This window comes from Nerophis lumbriciformis, linkage group LG19 (assembly GCF_033978685.3).
Source record: "Nerophis lumbriciformis linkage group LG19, RoL_Nlum_v2.1, whole genome shotgun sequence".
In the NCBI taxonomy this organism is placed as follows: domain Eukaryota; kingdom Metazoa; phylum Chordata; class Actinopteri; order Syngnathiformes; family Syngnathidae; genus Nerophis; species Nerophis lumbriciformis.
The window spans coordinates 44769311-44788631 of record NC_084566.2 but is presented as its reverse complement, the minus strand read 5'-3'; the positions used below and the strand labels follow the sequence as shown (position 1 = coordinate 44788631).

The following is a 19321-nucleotide window of genomic DNA, read 5'->3' as shown; positions in this document are numbered from 1 at the left end:
CGTGGTGACATTGCTGGTTTTACGAGCAGAGGAGCATGTTGGGCAGTGCACACACACAGAGTACTTACAAGCAGACACAGTGTGTAGACAGAAAAGGGAGAATGGACGCATTTTGGTGTAAAAAGTCAAGATAAAGGTGAAGTTATAACACTGAAACACCCTCAGGAAGAGATGCTTTAAGACATGGCTAGCTAGTTAGCGGCTAGCACCCATCCGCAGTGTTTTAGCTACTTCTAAATCACTAATCCTGGCCTCCATGGCGACATACACTATAAACTACAACTTACAAGTAGCATTATCACTGGCGGACGAGGAATAGCTAAACATGCTTCACTACACACCGTAGGAGGATACAATAGCTCACCGGCGTCACAATGTAAACAAATGCCATGGGTGGATCTACACCTGACATCCACTGTAATGATACCAAGTACAGGAGCGTATCTAGTCCATACTACTATGATTACTTCTTTCGTTTTTTAAATGTATATTATGTTTATAAATTTAGTAAATATGTCCCTGGACACATGAGGACTTTGAATATGACCATTGTATGATCCTGTAACTACTTGGTATCAGATCCATACCTAAATGTGTGGTATCATCCAAAACTAATAGTATCAAAGAAGAGAAGAATAAGTGATTATTACATTTTAACAGAAGTGTAGATAGAACATGTTTGACGAGAAAATAAGCAGATATTAACAGTAAATGAACAAGTAGATTAAAAATCCATTTTTACAGTTTGTCCCTCATAATGTGTACAAAATAATAGGTGTATAAATGACACAATATGTTACTGCAGACTAATTAGGAGTCTTTGTTTGTTTACTTACTACTAAAAGACAAGTTCACTATTTTATTGAAGGACTAAATGACAATAATAAACATATGTTTCATGTACACTAACATTTGTTGTTACAATAAAGACAATAATGACATTTTCTTGTGGTCCCCTTTATTTAGAAAAGTACCGAAAGATATGGAAAAGTATCGAAATACATTTTGATACCGGTACTCTTTTGTCACTGTCCAATTAAAACCTCATATCTTCATTTTTAAATGAAAAAACATCAACAATATGTCTCTGTCATACAGATAGCATTTTTTCAAGTTCTCAATTCTTTTTTTCTCCCTTTTTAGTGATATCGTTGTTTTTTTATCAGTAAAATCCTGTTTTGAGGTTAATATTGCTTCCATCGGAGAAGATTTGACCAACATTTTGCATGCAGGTGTGGTGCGTCTGGAACAGAATAACGACACCCTGCTAGAGTTGGGCATCTATGACGATGGCCCCTTTGAGGCAGGAGACGAGAACGAAAAGGACCCTGATCTCGTCCCCGCTGCTCCCAACAGTTACCTTGGTAACTATTCTTCTTCTTTCAATTGTGGAGAGGAAAGGTATTATTGGTTTATTGTGTTTTAAGTAATAAAATAGGAGTTTAACGATTGATCAATATATTGATTCCTAAATTTCAAGGATATGGATGTAAGTTGGCCTTCTGGAAGATAAATATCGACCCAACATCAATTTAAAAGGCAATATAACCATTTATCGATACTAGAAAAAAAGAAAACTTTGTACCGTATTTTTCGGAGTATAAGTCGCTCCGGAGTAGAAGTCGCATTTTTTGGGGAAATGTATTTGATAAAAGCCAACAGCAAGAATAGACATTTGAAAGGCAATTTAAAATAAATAAAGGCTGAATAAGTGTACGTTATATGAGGCATAAATAACCAACTGGTATGTTAACGTAACATATTATGGTAAGAGTCACTCAAATAACTATAACATATAGAACATGCTATACAATCTGTCACTCCTAATCGCTAAATCCCATGAAATCTTATACGTCTAGTCTCTTACGTGAATAAGATCAATAATATTATTTGATATTTTACGCTAATGTGTTCATCATTTCACACATAAGTCGCTCCTGAGTATAAGTTGCAAACTATGAAAAAAACTGCGACTTATAGTCCGTAAAATACGGTATTTAAGAGCGGCTGACTTTATAAGAAGTTTAGCACTTTTACTGATAATTACAGTAAACGTACCGTGAATTGATTAACGTGGACCCCGACTTAAACAAGTTGAAAAACTTATTGGGGTGTTACCATTTAGTGGTCAATTGTACGGAATATGTACTATACTGTACAATCTACTAATAAAAGTTTCAATCAATCAATCAATCAAAAAAAAATGTTAAGCCTGTATGCTTGTCTGTGGCCTCATAAAAACCAAAAAGGTGGATACCTACGGTGGTTGAGAAAGGTCATACCAAATGCAAATGCCACAGAACAATATGATTACTTACAACACAAAAACTTTGCAAAAGCCACACCACATTATAATACAAAGCCACAACACAACTTATGTATGTTAGTATTCCTAAAAGTCAACAAAAAGTTATTTATGACTGAAAAAGTGCACACTTGACTTTGTTTATGACACACCATCTGGTCCGCGTGTCACCCAAACTTGATGTTGCCTGTTTATTAACATGTGAGTAGTGGCAGGTCAAACACTGCTCATCTAATCTGAAAAGATTTGGTTGCACTCAGCAAATCTACTGGTAATTCCACCTGAAGTGGTGTTGTATTATGTTGAAAAACAACAGTTTATGTTTGGCCAACAATTGAGTCTGTCCAGAAGAGTGCAAGAGGTGTCCAATTCTCAGCGTGTCGCCCGGACGGGCCCCCAAATTGTTGCGTTTTGGACCAGTTGTTCCTCCCAGGGAATTCAAGTCACAATTCGCTCCCAAGTTCTTTCCGACACTTAAAGCTGAGTTGAAAAACCACCAGAGACAGAATAGGTATTTTGTTGTATATTCTCAAAGCTTTGCCAATATACATTTTTTGAGACCAGTCCAGCATAGAACATTCTATCGTGCCGCCCAAAATGGTCTGTCTTCCCAACGCCAAAAACCTCTCTTTCCTTCCCCCTCCCTAGCCATAATACAAGCACAACGTCTCCCTAGCCATAATACATTCCAAAGAACTCAAGGTTAACACACACAGTTTGCTTGCTGACAGAGCAGAAAGAGAAGAAGTGGAAAAGACGAGCTGTTTTCAAATATGACAAAGAAATGGAAGAAGTACAACTTAAATTCGGATATACAGGTAAAAGCCAGTAAATTAGAATATTTTGAAAAGCTTGATTTATTTCAGTAATTGCATTCAAAAGGTGTAACTTGTACATTATATTTATTCATTGCACACAGACTGATGCATTCAAATGTTTATTTCATTTAATTTTGATGATTTGAAGTGGCAACAAATGAAAATCCAAAATTCCGTGTGTCACAAAATTAGAATATTACTTAAGGCTAATACAAAAAAGGGATTTTTAGAAATGTTGGCCAACTGAAAAGTATGAAAATGAAAAATATGAGCATGTACAATACTCAATACTTGGTTGGAGCTCCTTTTGCCTCAATTACTGCGTTAATGCGGCGTGGCATGGAGTCGATGAGTTTCTGGCACTGCTCAGGTGTTATGAGAGCCCAGGTTGCTCTGATAGTGGCCTTCAACTCTTCTGCGTTTTTGGGTCTGGCATTCTGCATCTTCCTTTTCACAATACCCCACAGATTTTCTATGGGGCTAAGGTCAGGGGAGTTGGCGGGCCAATTTAGAACAGAAATACCATGGTCCGTAAACCAGGCACGGGTAGATTTTGCGCTGTGTGCAGGCGCCAAGTCCTGTTGGAACTTGAAATCTCCATCTCCATAGAGCAGGTCAGCAGCAGGAAGCATGAAGTGCTCTAAAACTTGCTGGTAGACGGCTGCGTTGACCCTGGATCTCAGGAAACAGAGTGGACCGACACCAGCAGATGACATGGCACCCCAAACCATCACCCAACCATGCAAATTTTGCATTTCCTTTGGAAATCGAGGTCCCAGAGTCTGGAGGAAGACAGGAGAGGCACAGGATCCACGTTGCCTGAAGTCTAGTGTAAAGTTTCCACCATCAGTGATGGTATAATTCATTTATACGTAATTCCCTTACAAGAAATACCAGGATTATAGCAAACTTCACCTGCACTGTTTGATGTCCTTTTTGCTCAAAAGTTTCTGAAACAATTTCAACTCACTGAATGATTTCGGATGTGTTTCTAAAAAAAAGGAGATAGTCTCTGAATTCTTTTGGCAACCACGAATTGTGAACAGAATGGTTAAAAGGAATGGTTCCACCCCTAGTAAAATAAGGTATATGTGCACCCTTGTGGTGGCAGGTTTCTCTCTGGACTCAGGCAGCAGTCTGACCAAGAAAGGCCAGCTGACAGTTGTTGCTGGAGCACCAAGAGCCAACCACAGTGGCTCAGTGGTGATGCTGAAGAAAGGCCCGGAAACCAGCAGCATCCTGCTGCACGAGTACACGCTGGACGGGGAGGGGCTCGCCTCCTCTTTCGGTTACGACCTGGCCGTGTTGGACCTCAATGGTGACGGGTAAGTCCAACCTGCAGCAGTATTATTGTCCATACATAACTACTCCTATTTGTCAGTTGGGAAGACATTGTGGTCGGAGCACCTCAGTACTTCGAGAAGGACGGAGAAATCGGAGGCGCCGTCTATGTCTACGTCAACATGGCCGGCAAGTGGAACAAAGTCAAACCCACCAGAATAGACGGGCCGGAGGACTCCATGTTTGGCCTGTCTGTGGAAAACCTGGGAGACATTAATCAGGATGGTTACCATGGTGAGGATGAGCACAATAACACCTCTGATCCATTCAAATATTGCAGTTTTACCACACTGCAGATTTAAAAATAATAATAATAATCTATTGCCCTAAAATAAGCAATTTCAAGCTAAATGAACCAAATATATCTAATGATACCAAACCAATCAGATCATACTGTTCAGTATCGTGGCCACTTATTGGCTCAGCCTCAGGCAACGTTACTAAATTGGATTAAAAGAGTTTAAAGGTGACTATGTGGGTGTTACTTCATGTTTAGAGAGCTCCTAAAGCAGGGGTGGGCAATTCATTTTTACCGGGGGCCGCATGAGCAACCCGAGCACTGCTGGAGGGCCACGTCGACAATATTTCAATTACATTTTGCTCAATATTATTTTTGATGTATACCGTAAGATAAATAATAATAATAATAATACTTTCATTTAACCTAACTTAACTTTATACCAAAAGCACTGCTTTGGAAATCATTTGTACGCCTTTCAGAGATCACATTTAAACATCCTCATGTTGCACAATGAAATGTAAGCATAGGATGATTTCCTGTAACAGCATTCCATGATTAATATCAATAAATTAACATTAATAATAAATGACAGTAAAATAAGCACACGTATGACTGAGGAGTCATAGTGTAACTTTGGGTGGTGTTTGAGTTGTCCGACTTTTTGTGTGGCCATAAAGGCACCAGTGGCTTAGTGGTATGCGTGTTGGTGACAGATGACAAGTTGCTTTTGGCCTGCTTTGTACGGCAGAAAATGACTAGTTTTTCCAGATACAAGTTTTTTACTCATGTTTTTGGTGTGGTTATGGCCCAATATAAACAGTTTTGCTCAATAAAGTGATGGATATAATTCCTGGCCTCGAAGCATCTCGATAGACGTTACAATAATTGAAGGGTGTTGACGAACACCGTTAGGGCCGCTTGTTGTCACTGTCACTCAGAGTTGCATTGCAAAATTACACAGAATAAATGTCTTTATTTTGTTTAGAATTCAGATGGGATTTGATTTGGTGCGCGGCATATATTTGCTGTGCGCAGAGGACGCTTGAGCAGTGCGCAATTGCGCAGGCGCGCACCTTAGAGGGAACGTTGCTTGGCAGTCCATGTCTTGTTGAAAACACGCCATTCCTCATCAATTTTTCTCTTTTTAGCGTCTCGGGAGTAACCGTGCATCACTTGTCGCTGTGCACCTTCACTCACAGGTTACACACGGACATACGTCCATAAATAACACTTTTCAAAATAAAAGCAGCACAGTTGTATTGCGCGCACGACATAGATGTTTTTTCAACTTTATTTTGTAATTTGTGATTGCAGCTGTTCACATTCACTCACAATCACGCACGAGCATACGTCCACACGGAAGTAATACAAATAACGCTTTTCAAAACAAAAGCAGCACCATTGTATTGCACACTCGACATAGATACTTTTTTAAATGTATTTTGTAATTTATGATTGGCCTCACGCGGGCCGGACAGGGACGCACAAAGTGCCGGATGTGGCCCGCGGGCCGCAGAATGCCCAGGTCTGTCCTAAAGTATTTAGAAGGTAGTAAACTGATTTTTTTTATGCTCCTGCGATGAAAATATTTGATTTCCAATTAACCAAACTAAATTATGCTCTGCTTTTTCCTACGTTTTTTAGACATGAGAAACTGGAAATATGTGATGTATCGTATTGTGGTTGTATCATACCTGCCAACTTTTGAAATCAGAAAAACCTAGTAGCCAGGGTCCAGGGGCCGCAGGCTCCGGTAGGTCCAGGACAAAGACGCAAAATGATTGATTCCATTCAGACAGGTTAAAATGTTGCTAAAACCATCACTTTTCTATCAGTCACAGTGACTTTTCAAAACAAAAATATTACAGCAAAAATCATATGGGTTGATTGGCATGTTTATTCTGTAAGCTAACTTCAATAGTTTGAAATTATTTTGACAGTTAATGCCAGTTATCCTGTCAACCTTTCACAAGACTTCAATTTGTTCATTGAAAGTATAAACAGTATAAACACTTTTTACAGTAAACAAATGGTAAAACAGTACTAAACAATTCCATAAAAAAAAAAATTGGTGTCATTATTAACTTTCTGTCCAAGCTTGTATAATCTACTGCCTTGTTCAATTGTAAAAAATATTCTGTGCCTAAAATTCACATTTCTATCACAATTATCATACTGTAAACATGGTAAGCTAACTTCATTAAAATTAATAGTCCTGTCAATAGCATGGAATTACAATTCAAATGTAGTTTCTTTGTAAGCCTTTCAAAAGAATTCAAAATATGAAAAATTCATGAAAATTAATTGAAGCCATCAGACACTTGAAAAGTGGCACATCACATCTCTAATGTAATCATTTGAACTTTTCAACAGAAATAGCACTGCAAAAATATTAAGGACATACTTCTGTATTTTGGTAGTTATGCTGTCAACATTTAACAAGATTTCTTCAACTTGGACTTGAAAGCATAAATAGTATAAACACTTTTAACAGTATAACAGTACTAAACAATTCCAATAGATAACATTGGTGTCATTACCTTTTTGTGGCTAAAATCCAAATTTAGCAACGGCATTAGACTTGTGTTTTTTTGTCCCAACGTGGTCTTTTACATCGCTAATTCCTCCGTGTCCGATCGAAAAATCTTGTCTGCACAAGGTGCAATTCGCGTAGTTTTCACCCTTTTTGGAACGGATAATTATTCCCGGATAGGCTTTTGAATATTCTTCACGGAATGACTGCAGTTTTCTTTTCGGTTTAAGACTCGTTTGCGATTTTGCTCCGGCTGATTCCATGATCGTTCGCTCGTTTGGAAACAATGGCAACTGGTGCCTCGTGCTTGGCAGCGGTGCTATAAATAGCCTCGCGCATGGCATTCGGAATGGCTCGATAGGAAGTTACGGGAAGCAGTGTCGATTGTCATTGTTGTTACGCGATTTCGTGAATAAAACTTAAAAAAAAAAAAAAAATTTAATTAATGAAAAACCGTATTTTTTATCACTGCAACCGTAACCCGGAATAGGTTGATGAAAACTGTACTAATTACGGGAAAACCGGAGTAGTTGGCAGGTATGTTGTATGCGTGTTTGAAATAAACTGACATCACAACCATAATGATTCATAAAGAGCCTACTCAGTGGCCTAGTGGTTAGAGTGTCCGCCCTGAGATGGGTAGGTTGTGAGACTATAAAAATGGGAGCCATTACCTCCCTGCTTGGCACTCAGCATTCAAGGGTTGGAATTGGGGGTTAAATCACCAAAAATGATTACCGGGCGCGGCCACCGCTGCTGCTCACTGCTCCCCTCACCTCCCAGGGGGGTGAACAAGGGGATGGGTCAAATGCAGAGGACAAATTTCACCACACCTAGTGTGTGTGTGACAATCATTGCTACTTTAACTTGAACTTAATTCCTACTTCATGGAAATGAATTTATCATGATCATGTCCGGAACCAGTGAACAGCGATAAAGAAGGGATTCAAGTAAATTGTAATCGTAAAACCTTAATACCTACAATGTTTGAAGTAACATGCCCAGCTGTCATACAACGGGGAAAAAATAAGTAAACTTTTGTTAATAGTAAAATGTGAATTCCAAACGTATTCACTTTGTAGAAAGTTACTTTATGCTTCAGGACAGCGTTTTCATCTTTTCCCTGCCATGCCATTCTTTTATTATTTTGGGCGTCGTCTTGTACTGAGCAGCCTGGATAGTGAGATGTGTAATAAGTGAAAGAAACATGAAAAAACTACTAAAAAGCCAAAGAAAAGTCAAATTGTATGGAGTTAATATTTGCTTCATTTCTGCAGAGGAATGATGTGCGACTTCAAATGTACTTTTTCTTCACTAAAACAGATTTTGCGGTGGGAGCCCCGTATGACGATGAAGGCGCAGGAAACGTCTTCATCTACCACGGAGCCGACGCAGGTCTCAAATCCAAGAAAGCTGCACAGGTGCACACAGACACAGACTTACACACAAGGACACAAGGAGAAATGTAGTTATCCAACCAGACTTTTTCTTTAGATTCTATCTGGCAAGCCTTTAGGAGTGAAGATGTTTGGCTACTCCTTAGCTGGCAACATGGACCTGGATAAGAACTCCTACCCGGACTTGGCTGTTGGATCCCTCTCTGACGCTGTCTTCGTCTACAGGTGAGTACGTCCCTCTTCTTTTTAATCTTACATATCCTTCCTGGAGACATCTCTCCATGTCTTTCCAGAGCTCGCCCTGTCATTGCCATTAAGAAGGAAGTCAAGATCACGCCAAAGGAAATCGATCTGACGAAGAAGAACTGTGGGAACAGCTTCTGGTACGTTTTTGAGTATTAGATTTGCGTTACGCATCAATTCTACACATTCCTAAGTCCTCCTGTGCCCAAATGATTCACCAGAGTTGGACCCTTTGTCAAGCAAGGAGCCATATTTGCTACCTTAAACCAGAGTTAGCGTCAGTGTGAGGGTGTTAGCCAGGCCATTGATCACAGCCGATCATCAACAAATCATCTTCATCTATCTCTGCATGCTTGTTACAATGTTGCTTGCACCACTCGGTTGTTGTTGTGAAATCCATGCTTGTTACACTTGCCATACTGGCATCAACAGCTGTTTGCATAGGTTCTGTTCATGCTGTTAATAAAGACATATGCTTGTTAATACATTATCATTTGTAACAGGTTATTATTTGGTCCATGGTCTAGCCTGGTGTTTCTTAACCATTCCTCATAATAATAATAATAATACATTTTATTTGGTATAGTGCTTTTCAGGGTACTCAAAGATGCTTTACAGGATACAAATGTAAATATAAGACAGTTCATAGTAATAATAGTGGAAATATAAAAGCAGTACATAGTAATAATACATAATAACACTGGACATGACGAGACACAGAACACTAATCACTGGTTAAAAGCAGATCTGAAGAGGTGTGTTTTGAGAAGGCTTCTGAAGGTACGAAGGTCTGAGCAGTCACGGATGGGTTTGGGGAGAGAGTTCCAGAGGGTGGGAGCAGCCATGGAGAAGGCTCTGTCACCCCAGGTCCGGAGCTTGGTTCTGGGTGGCGGGGAGAGGAGGTTGGCGTCGGAGGAGAGGAGGCTGCGTGAAGGGGTATGGCAATGAAGCAGGTTGGTGAGGGCTTTGTGGGTGAGAAGGAGGATTTAAAAGTGGATCTGGTGAGGAACGGGGAGCCAGTGGACTTTCTGAAGGACTGGGGTGATGTGCTCACGGGAGCGGGTGTGGGTGAACAGAGTTTTAAATGTATTGGACTTTATTGAGGATTTTGGAGGATGAGCCGTAGAGGATGCTGTTGCAGTAATGGAGTCTGGAGGCCATGAAGGCATGGATCAGGTGATGAAAGCATGGATCAGGTGATGAAGGCATGGATCAGGTGATGAAGGCATGGATCAGGTGATGAAGGCATGGATCAGGGTTTCAGCGGCAGAGAAGGAGAGGGATGGACGGAGACGGGCAATATTTTTGAGGTGGAAGAAAGCAGTTCTTGTGATGTGGTTGACGTGGTGTTCAAATGAGACCTAACCGTTGTTGGGTGGCGAGCGCCCCCTACAGGGCCGCCGGAAACATTTTCTTAGCTGCGGCCCATACGGACCACAGCTGTACTTGGTTGTAATACACTTTTTCACCACTTGTGGCAGTAATGACGATCTCAAACAGACAGAAGAAGTCTGTAGCTGAAGTCATAAAAAGTTTCTCAAGTGCAAGAATTATGACTAAAGTGGTATTTTCATTTTGCAATTTAATTCTATTGACAGATTATTTAATAAACATATATATTCATTATTATTAATTTATTTTATTTATTTTAGCACTGTGTAATTGTATGTACATTTATTTTTCATCAGTTTTCCTGAGTCCCTTCTTTTGCAGTGTATGTGATTAGTATTTGAATGTGGAGTAAATATATGATGTGTTCTCACTTCTCTGTATCGACTTGATAGATGTATAAATCTAATCCATTATTATTAGTATTTATGTAGGGCGGTATAGCTCGGTTGGTAGAGAGGCCGTGCCAGCAACTTGAGGGTTGCAGGTTCGATCCCCGCTTCCGCCATCCTAGTCACTTCCGTTGTGTCCTTGGGCAAGACACTTTACCCACCTGCTCCCAGTGCCACCCACACTGCTTTAAATGGAACTTAGATATTGGCTTTCACTATGTAAATGTAATTCACTTCACTTCACAATTTGTGTAATCCGCCTGAGCTAAGCCTTGATGATAATCTTTGTGATTAACACATGGTTTCATATCATTTCACAAAGTTGGTCCTGGTAAACTGTAAGTAGGTTTGATATATTTTTTGAATACGATTAAAATCAAGAGTAGCATAACTAAATGTGTTAATATTTGAGTGGGTCCCAGGCCCCTCTGTAGTGGAAAAGTTGGGCCCCCAGGTCATAAAGATTAAGAATCCCTGCTTTATCCCTCCATTAAGTATCCTGGAAGTTGCTTGGATAATCCTGATGAATTAGTTTATTGGTAGAATTTACTAGTGCTGTCAGAAAAAATGAGAGATTAATTAACATAATTTGTCATCAATTAATCTCTTTTTTAATCTCACCTACAGAAAGCCCTCCCCTTGAGGTATTTTCATTTAAATTCATTACGTTATTTTAGAGTAAAAACAAAAAGTGACTTTATGAAGTAATTTATTATTTTGACACATACCGCCTGTTTGACTGACTCAAATACAACACCAGCTCTATACAAAGTGCTGAAGTTAAATGTTAAACTTGGTACTTTTCCTCTGCTTGAGATAATATAAGCTAAATAAACAGACCCATCATACACAGTGCTAGCAATGTGGTTTAAGAGAACAGATTTAACAATTAAATGTTTATATTTGTCACAATTAAATTAAAACGAATTCGAGGAAATGTTGACTTTGACTGTCAATCACATATTTCTTATGCACGTACCTCACGTATCATGCTGTAAACCGTATTTAACGGCAATATATGAAGTTGTATATACTATATTAGAGGTTTGGTTTCAATTGGTCCACTGGCAGACACGTAGAGCGTGAGACGCCTCTATATACCGGTAAGTATGCTTTCATTTTCAATATGATGTACACATCTTTCTACATATCATGTTTCACTGTGTTGATGCACACATGTGTTATTGTGGTGTAAAGTCAGGCTTATGTGGGTCAAAACACTTTTGAGAGTGACGCCTTCTTTCCAAAGCTGGTGTCTTCTAATACATCCATCCATCCTTTTTCTACCGCTTGTCCCGTTCGGGGTCGCGGGGGTGCTGGAGCCTATCTCAGCTGCATTCGGGCTGAAGGCGGGGTACGCCCTGGACAAGTCGCCACCTCATCACAGGGCCAACACAGATAGACCAGTGTTTTTTAACCACTGTGCCGCGGCACACTGGTGTGCCGTGAGATACAGTCTGGTGTAGAGATGCGCGGATAGGCAATTATTTCATCCGCAACCGCATCAGAAAGTCGTCAACCATCCGCAATCCACCCGATCTAACATTTGATCAGAACCGCATCCGCCCGCACCCGCCCGTTGTTATATATCTAATATAGACGATGCAAGGCATTAGTGAGGTTATAAAGCTTTTGCCTGTTAAAGAAAGGAGACTGATCCAATGCAGCACAGACATTCGCGTGCCACGCTGTCACGACCCAGACGCACACCAGTGCGCAATCATATGGGAGCCGCGCTGAGCGCACTTCCAAGCGCGTCTCGCTGCCGGCGACGGCCGGGTGTGGGCCCGACGCTCCAGCGCCATCCATTTTCAGGGCTAGTTGATTCGGCAGGTGGGTTGTTACACACTCCTTAGCGGGTTCCGACGTCCATGGCCACCGTCCTAGCTGCTGTCTATATCAACCAGGGTGAGCCCCACCCTTTTCGTGAGCACACTGCGCGCGGAGTGACCCCTGTTACGCGCCCCCGGCAACAGGGGTGGCAGGCAGGTAAGCTGCGCGGGCGGAGCGCGCGGAGTGACCCCTGTTACGAGCCCCCGGCCACGGGGGTGGCGGGCAGGTAAGCTGCTTACCTGCTGCGCGTAACGCCGGCCGCGGCGAAGGCGGACGAGGCGGGGTGTCGGTGCGGTGGGCGCGGTGGTGACCCTGGATGTGCGTCGGGCCCTTCTCGCGGATCGCCTCAGCTACGGCTCCCGGTGGGGCCCTCTCGGGGGAAGGGGCCTCGGTCCCGGACCCCGGCGAGGCGTCAGGGGCCTTCTCCGCTCCGTAAAAGTGTCCATCTCTTTTTTTTTTTTTCTTCTGTTGTGGCATATGCAGCAGGTGCCTGCTCGTTTTTCGTATGTGGGTAACAACATTTAAATATGTATATATATTTCCCAATTGGTTTAACTGCCACCCGCCTGAATCTATTTAAAATCTAATTGTTTTTATTTCAACCGCCCGACCCGACGCGACCCGACCCGCGGATAAAATCCAATTTTTTTAAATTTCATCCGCCTGATTCGCGGATAATCCGCGGACTCCACGGTTGTGCCCGCAAACCGCGCATCTCTAGTCTGGTGTGCCGTGGGAGATTATCCAGTTTCACCTATTTGGGTTAAAAATATTATTTGCAAAGCAGTAATTATAGTCTGCAATGATGCGTCGTTGTTGAGTGTCGGTGCTGTCTAGAGCTCGGCAGAGTAACCATGTTATACCATACCATATCAGTAGGTGGCAGCTGGTAGCTAATTGCATTGTAGATGTCGGGAACACGTCGTGTGAGACGACAATGGTTTGTCGTGATTACAATATGCAGGCGACAGCGGGAGGCAGTGTGCAGGTAAAAAGGTATCTAATGCTTAAACCAAAAATAAACAAAAGGTGAGTGCCCCTAAGAAAAGGCATTGAAGCTTAGGGAAGGCTATGTAGAACGAAACTAACACTGCTACAAAGTAAACAAAAACAGAATGCTGGATGACAGCAAAAACTTACACCCAACAAATTTAGCTGAACTGCACCAATGTTGTCAAGACGAGTGGTCAAGTGGTCAAGCAGAAGCTTGTGGATGGCTACCAAAAGCGCCTTATTGCAGGTAAACTTGCCAAGGGACATGTAAGCAAATATTAACATTGCTGTATGTATACTTTTGACCCTCACATTTTCAGTAGAGCCATAATAAATTCATAAAAGAAGCAAACTTCATGAATGTTTTTTGTGACCAACAAGTATGTGCTCCAATCACTACATCACAAAAACAATAAGATGGTTATGGTTTAAATTCATATCCAACAATTGCCACCACGACTTTTTATGGTCTCTACTGAGTTTAATTTTTTAATGATTTCTGCTGGTAGTGTGCCTCCGCATTTTTTCAATGAAAACAATGCGCCTTGGCTCAAAAAAGGTTTAAAAACACTGAGATAGACAACATTCACACTCAAATTCACACACTAGGGCCAATTTAGTGTTGCCAATCAACTTCTAATACATATTGAAGTTTATTATATCTATATATATATATATATATATATATATATACATACATATATATATATATATATATATAAATAAATAAATAAATATATATATATATATATAGAAAATGGATGGATGGATATATATATATATATATATATATATATATATATATATATATATATATATATATATATATATATATATATATATAAAATCTCCTGATGATTGAGGGAACCCCCCCTCATGAAACAGGCCTGTAGAGATGAAATAGTCTTGTGATTTTTTTCCCACACATACATATATATATATATATATATATATATATGTATATATATATATATATATATATATATATATATATATATATATATACACACAGGTAAAAGCCAGTAAATTAGAATATTTTGAAAAACTTGATTTATTTCAGTAATTGCATTCAAAAGGTGTAACTTGTACATTATATTTATTCATTGCACACAGACTGATGCATTCAAATGTTTATTTCATTTAATTTTGATGATTTGAAGTGGCAACAAATGAAAATCCAAAATTCCGTGTGTCACAAAATTAGAATATTACTTAAGGCTAATACAAAAAAGGGATTTTTAGAAATGTTGGCCAACTGAAAAGTATGAAAATGAAAAATATGAGCATGTACAATACTCAATACTTGGTTGGAGCTCCTTTTGCCTCAATTACTGCGTTAATGCGGCGTGGCATGGAGTCGATGAGTTTCTGGCACTGCTCAGGTGTTATGAGAGCCCAGGTTGCTCTGATAGTGGCCTTCAACTCTTCTGCGTTTTTGGGTCTGGCATTCTGCATCTTCCTTTTCACAATACCCCACAGATTTTCTATGGGGCTAAGGTCAGGGGAGTTGGCGGGCCAATTTAGAACAGAAATACCATGGTCTGTAAACCAGGCACGGGTAGATTTTGCGCTGTGTGCAGGCGCCAAGTCCTGTTGGAACTTGAAATCTCCATCTCCATAGAGCAGGTCAGCAGCAGGAAGCATGAAGTGCTCTAAAACTTGCTGGTAGACGGCTGGGTTGACCCTGGATCTCAGGAAACAGAGTGGACCGACACCAGCAGATGACATGGCACCCCAAACCATCACCCAACCATGCAAATTTTGCATTTCCTTTGGAAATCGAGGTCCCAGAGTCTGGAGGAAGACAGGAGAGGCACAGGATCCACGTTGCCTGAAGTCTAGTGTAAAGTTTCCACCATCAGTGATGGTTTGGGGTGCCATGTCATCAGCTGGTGTCGGTCCACTCTGTTTCCTGAGATCCAGGGTCAACGCAGCCGTCTACCAGCAAGTTTTAGAGCACTTCATGCTTCCTGCTGCTGACCTGCTCTATGGAGATGGAGATTTCAAGTTCCAACAGGACTTGGCGCCTGCACACAGCGCAAAATCTACCCGTGCCTGGTTTACGGACCATGGTATTTCTGTTCTAAATTGGCCCGCCAACTCCCCTGACCTTAGCCCCATAGAAAATCTGTGGGGTATTGTGAAAAGGAAGATGCAGAATGCCAGACCCAAAAACGCAGAAGAGTTGAAGGCCACTATCAGAGCAACCTGGGCTCTCATAACACCTGAGCAGTGCCAGAAACTCATCGACTCCATGCCACGCCGCATTAACGCAGTAATTGAGGCAAAAGGAGCTCCAACCAAGTATTGAGTATTGTACATGCTCATATTTTTCATTTTCATACTTTTCAGTTGGCCAACATTTCTAAAAATCCCTTTTTTGTATTAGCCTTAAGTAATATTCTAATTTTGTGACACACGGAATTTTGGATTTTCATTTGTTGCCACTTCAAATCATCAAAATTAAATGAAATAAACATTTGAATGCATCAGTCTGTGTGCAATGAATAAATATAATGTACAAGTTACACCTTTTGAATGCAATTACTGAAATAAATCAAGTTTTTCAAAATATTCTAATTTACTGGCTTTTACCTGTGTATATATATATATATATTGCAATACATGTTGGATCAATATTATCTCCACTATTTAAAGCCGCTAACATTCGTGACACAGTGAAAGCTCTTTTTGCCACATATTATCTTTGGTTGCTGTCAGTCAAGTAGAGGAAGGGGAAGTCAGGCATACAGAGACGTGACGTCAGAGATGACCATTTAGACGAACAAGATTAAAAGAACATGACATGTAATGAATGAGTTGACTCTCCTGTAAATATTTCCGTTTGTTTCCCTCAGCCTGAATGTTGAAGCTTGCTTCACCTACACGGCCAATCCCAAGACTTACTCTCCCAGGCTGAGTAAGTCTTCACCTCCATCTCCATTAGCATGTTCTCTCCTTTTTAGCAACAACCCTGCCTGCTATGTCGCCCTCTAGCTGTTGCATACGCCATGGCGGTTGACGCTGAGCAAAGGAAGAAGAACCTCATCCCCCGGGCTTCCTTCCTTCAAGATGCGGCCTCTGGAAACAGCTACGAGTCCACAGGGACCCTGGTCATCGATGGACAAGGACGAAGACAATGTGTCTCACGTTCCATCGCCTTCCAGGTGCCACCCTGGCTCTTCCACACCATGACGAGCTCCCAGTAACAAAGTGTGGTCCCACAGGACAATATCCGTGACAGACTGCGAGGGGTCCCCATCGACGTGGACGTTGACATCCTGGATGCCAAACGTAAACGTCGGCAGAGTTCATCTGAGATGCCACCTGTCCTGGACGTGGTAGACAAAGTGCCAGCTCGCTCGGAGGTATGCCAGACATGAAGCCATGCTTCAAATAAAAAGATTTACTTTCTTTGGGATACAAGCTGCTCTCTATTGGTACGGAGAAAAACTACAACCTTCATTTACAAACACCTCTAATGGAAGTTGTACACATTTATATTTAAATATACTAACCCCGTTTCCATATGAGTTGGGAAATTGTGTTAGATGTAAATATAAACGGAATACAATGATTTGCAAATCCTTTTCAACCCATATTCAGTTGAATATGCTACAAAGACAACATATTTGATGTTCAAACTGATAAACAATTTTTTTTTTGCAAATAATCATTAACTTTAGAATTTGATGCTAGCAACACGTGACAAAGAAGTTGGGAAAAGTGGCAATAAATACTGATAAAGTTGAGGAATGCTCATCAAACACTTATTTGGAACATCCCACAGGTGAACAGGCTAATTGGGAACAGGTGGGTGCCATGATTGGGTATAAAAGTAGATTCCATGAAATGCTCAGTCATTCACAAACAAGGATGGGGCGAGGGTCACCACTTTGTCAACAAATGCCTGAGCAAATTGTTGAACAGTTTAAGAAAAACCTTTCTTAAACTATTGCAAGGAATTTAGGGATTTCACCATCTACGGTACGTAATATCATCAAAGGGTTCAGGAGAAATCACTGCACGTAAGCAGCTAAGCCCGTGACCTTGGATCCCTCAGGCTGTACTGCATCAACAAGCGACATCAGTGTGTAAAGGATATCACCACATGGGCTCAGGAACACTTCAGAAACCCACTGTCAGTAACTACAGTTGGTCGCTACATCTGTAAGTGCAAGCTAAAACTCTCCTATGCAAGGCGAAAACCGTTTATCAACAACACCCAGAAACGCCGTCGGCTTCGCTGGGCCTGAGCTCATCTAAGATGGACTGATGCAAAGTGGAAAAGTGTTTTGTGGTCTGACGAGTCCACATTTCAAATTGTTTTTGGAAACTGTGGACGTGGTGTCCTCCGGACCAAAAAGGAAAAGAACCATCCGGATTGTTCTAGGCGCAAAGTGTAAAAGGCAGCGTGTGTGATGGTATGGGGGTGTATTAGTGGCCAAGGCATGGGTAACTTACACATCTGTGAAGGCACCATTAATGCTGAAAGGTACATACAGCTTTTGGAGCAACATATGTTGCCATCCAAGCAACGTTACCATGGACGCCCCTGCTTATTTCAGCAAGACAATGCCAAGCCACGTGTTACATCAACGTGGCTTCATAGTAAAAGAGTGCGGGTACTAGACTGGCCTGCCTGTAGTCCAGACATTGAAAATGTGTGGCGCATTATGAAGCCTAAAATAGCACAACGGAGACCCCTGGACTGTTGAACAACTTAAGCTGTACATCAAGCAAGAATGGCAAAGAATTCCACCTGAGAAGCTTAAAAAATGTGTCTCCTCAGTTCCCAAACCTTTACTGAGTGTTGTTAAAAGGAAAGGCCATGTAACACAGTGGTGAACATGCCCTTTCCCAACTACTTTGGCACGTGTTGCAGCCATGAAATTCTAAGTTAATTATTATTTGCAAAAAAAAATAAAGTTTATGAGTTTGAACATCAAATATGTTGTCTTTGTAGCATATTCAACTGAATATGGCTTGAAAAGGATTTGCAAATCATTGTATTTCGTTTATATTTACATCTAACACAATTTCCCAACTCATATGGAAACGGGGTTTGTACTTGTGTATATATAAATATATATGTGTGTGTGTATATATATATATATATATATATATATATATATATATATATATATATATATATATATATATATATATATATATATATATATATATATATATATGTATATGTATGTGTGGGAAAAAAATCACAAGACTACTTCATCTCTACAGGCCTGTTTCATGAGGGGTTCCCTCAATCATCTCCTGATGATTGAGGGAACCCCTCATGAAACAGGCCTGTAGAGATGAAGTAGTCTTGTGATTTTTTTCCCACACATACATATATTGCGCTCTACTACGGTATCGAGCACTATTTTTTGGATAACCTTATTAAGACATATATATATATATATATATATATATATATATATATATATATATATATATATATATATATATATATATATATATATATATATATATATATATATATGTGTGTATACATATATATATATATATACTCACCTTTTGTTTATGTTTGGTTTAAGCATTAGATACACTGCCTCCCGCATATCGTGATCACGACAAACCATGTTCCCGACATCTACAAAGCAATTAGCTAGCTGCTGCCACCTACTGATATGGAAGAGTATTACACGGTTACTCTGCCGAGCTCTAGACAGCACCCACACCCAACAACAACACATCATTTGCAGACTATAATTACTGCTTTGCAGAAATTATTTTTACCCAATTAGTTGTAATTACATAATCTCCCACGGCACACCAGACCGTATCTCACGGTACACTAGTGTGCCGCGGC

The 19321-nt window shown here is 40.5% G+C and overlaps 1 protein-coding gene across 7 annotated transcripts in view; it reads left to right on the top strand.

Annotated features, from left to right (window-relative positions):
- The window catches only part of LOC133618395 (integrin alpha-6-like), an 85621-nt gene that overhangs the window by 51450 nt on the left and 14850 nt on the right, over positions 1 to 19321 (top strand). For all 7 annotated transcript variants that reach the window (XM_061978716.1, XM_061978715.2, XM_061978720.2 and 4 more), the window contains 9 exons: positions 1233 to 1364; positions 4235 to 4448; positions 4505 to 4698; positions 8562 to 8659; positions 8733 to 8860; positions 8929 to 9018; positions 16344 to 16405; positions 16483 to 16652; positions 16713 to 16853. In XM_061978716.1, the coding sequence (XP_061834700.1) occupies positions 1233 to 1364; positions 4235 to 4448; positions 4505 to 4698; positions 8562 to 8659; positions 8733 to 8860; positions 8929 to 9018; positions 16344 to 16405; positions 16483 to 16652; positions 16713 to 16853 (1229 nt within the window). The remainder of the gene's footprint in view (positions 1 to 1232; positions 1365 to 4234; positions 4449 to 4504; positions 4699 to 8561; positions 8660 to 8732; positions 8861 to 8928; positions 9019 to 16343; positions 16406 to 16482; positions 16653 to 16712; positions 16854 to 19321) is intronic.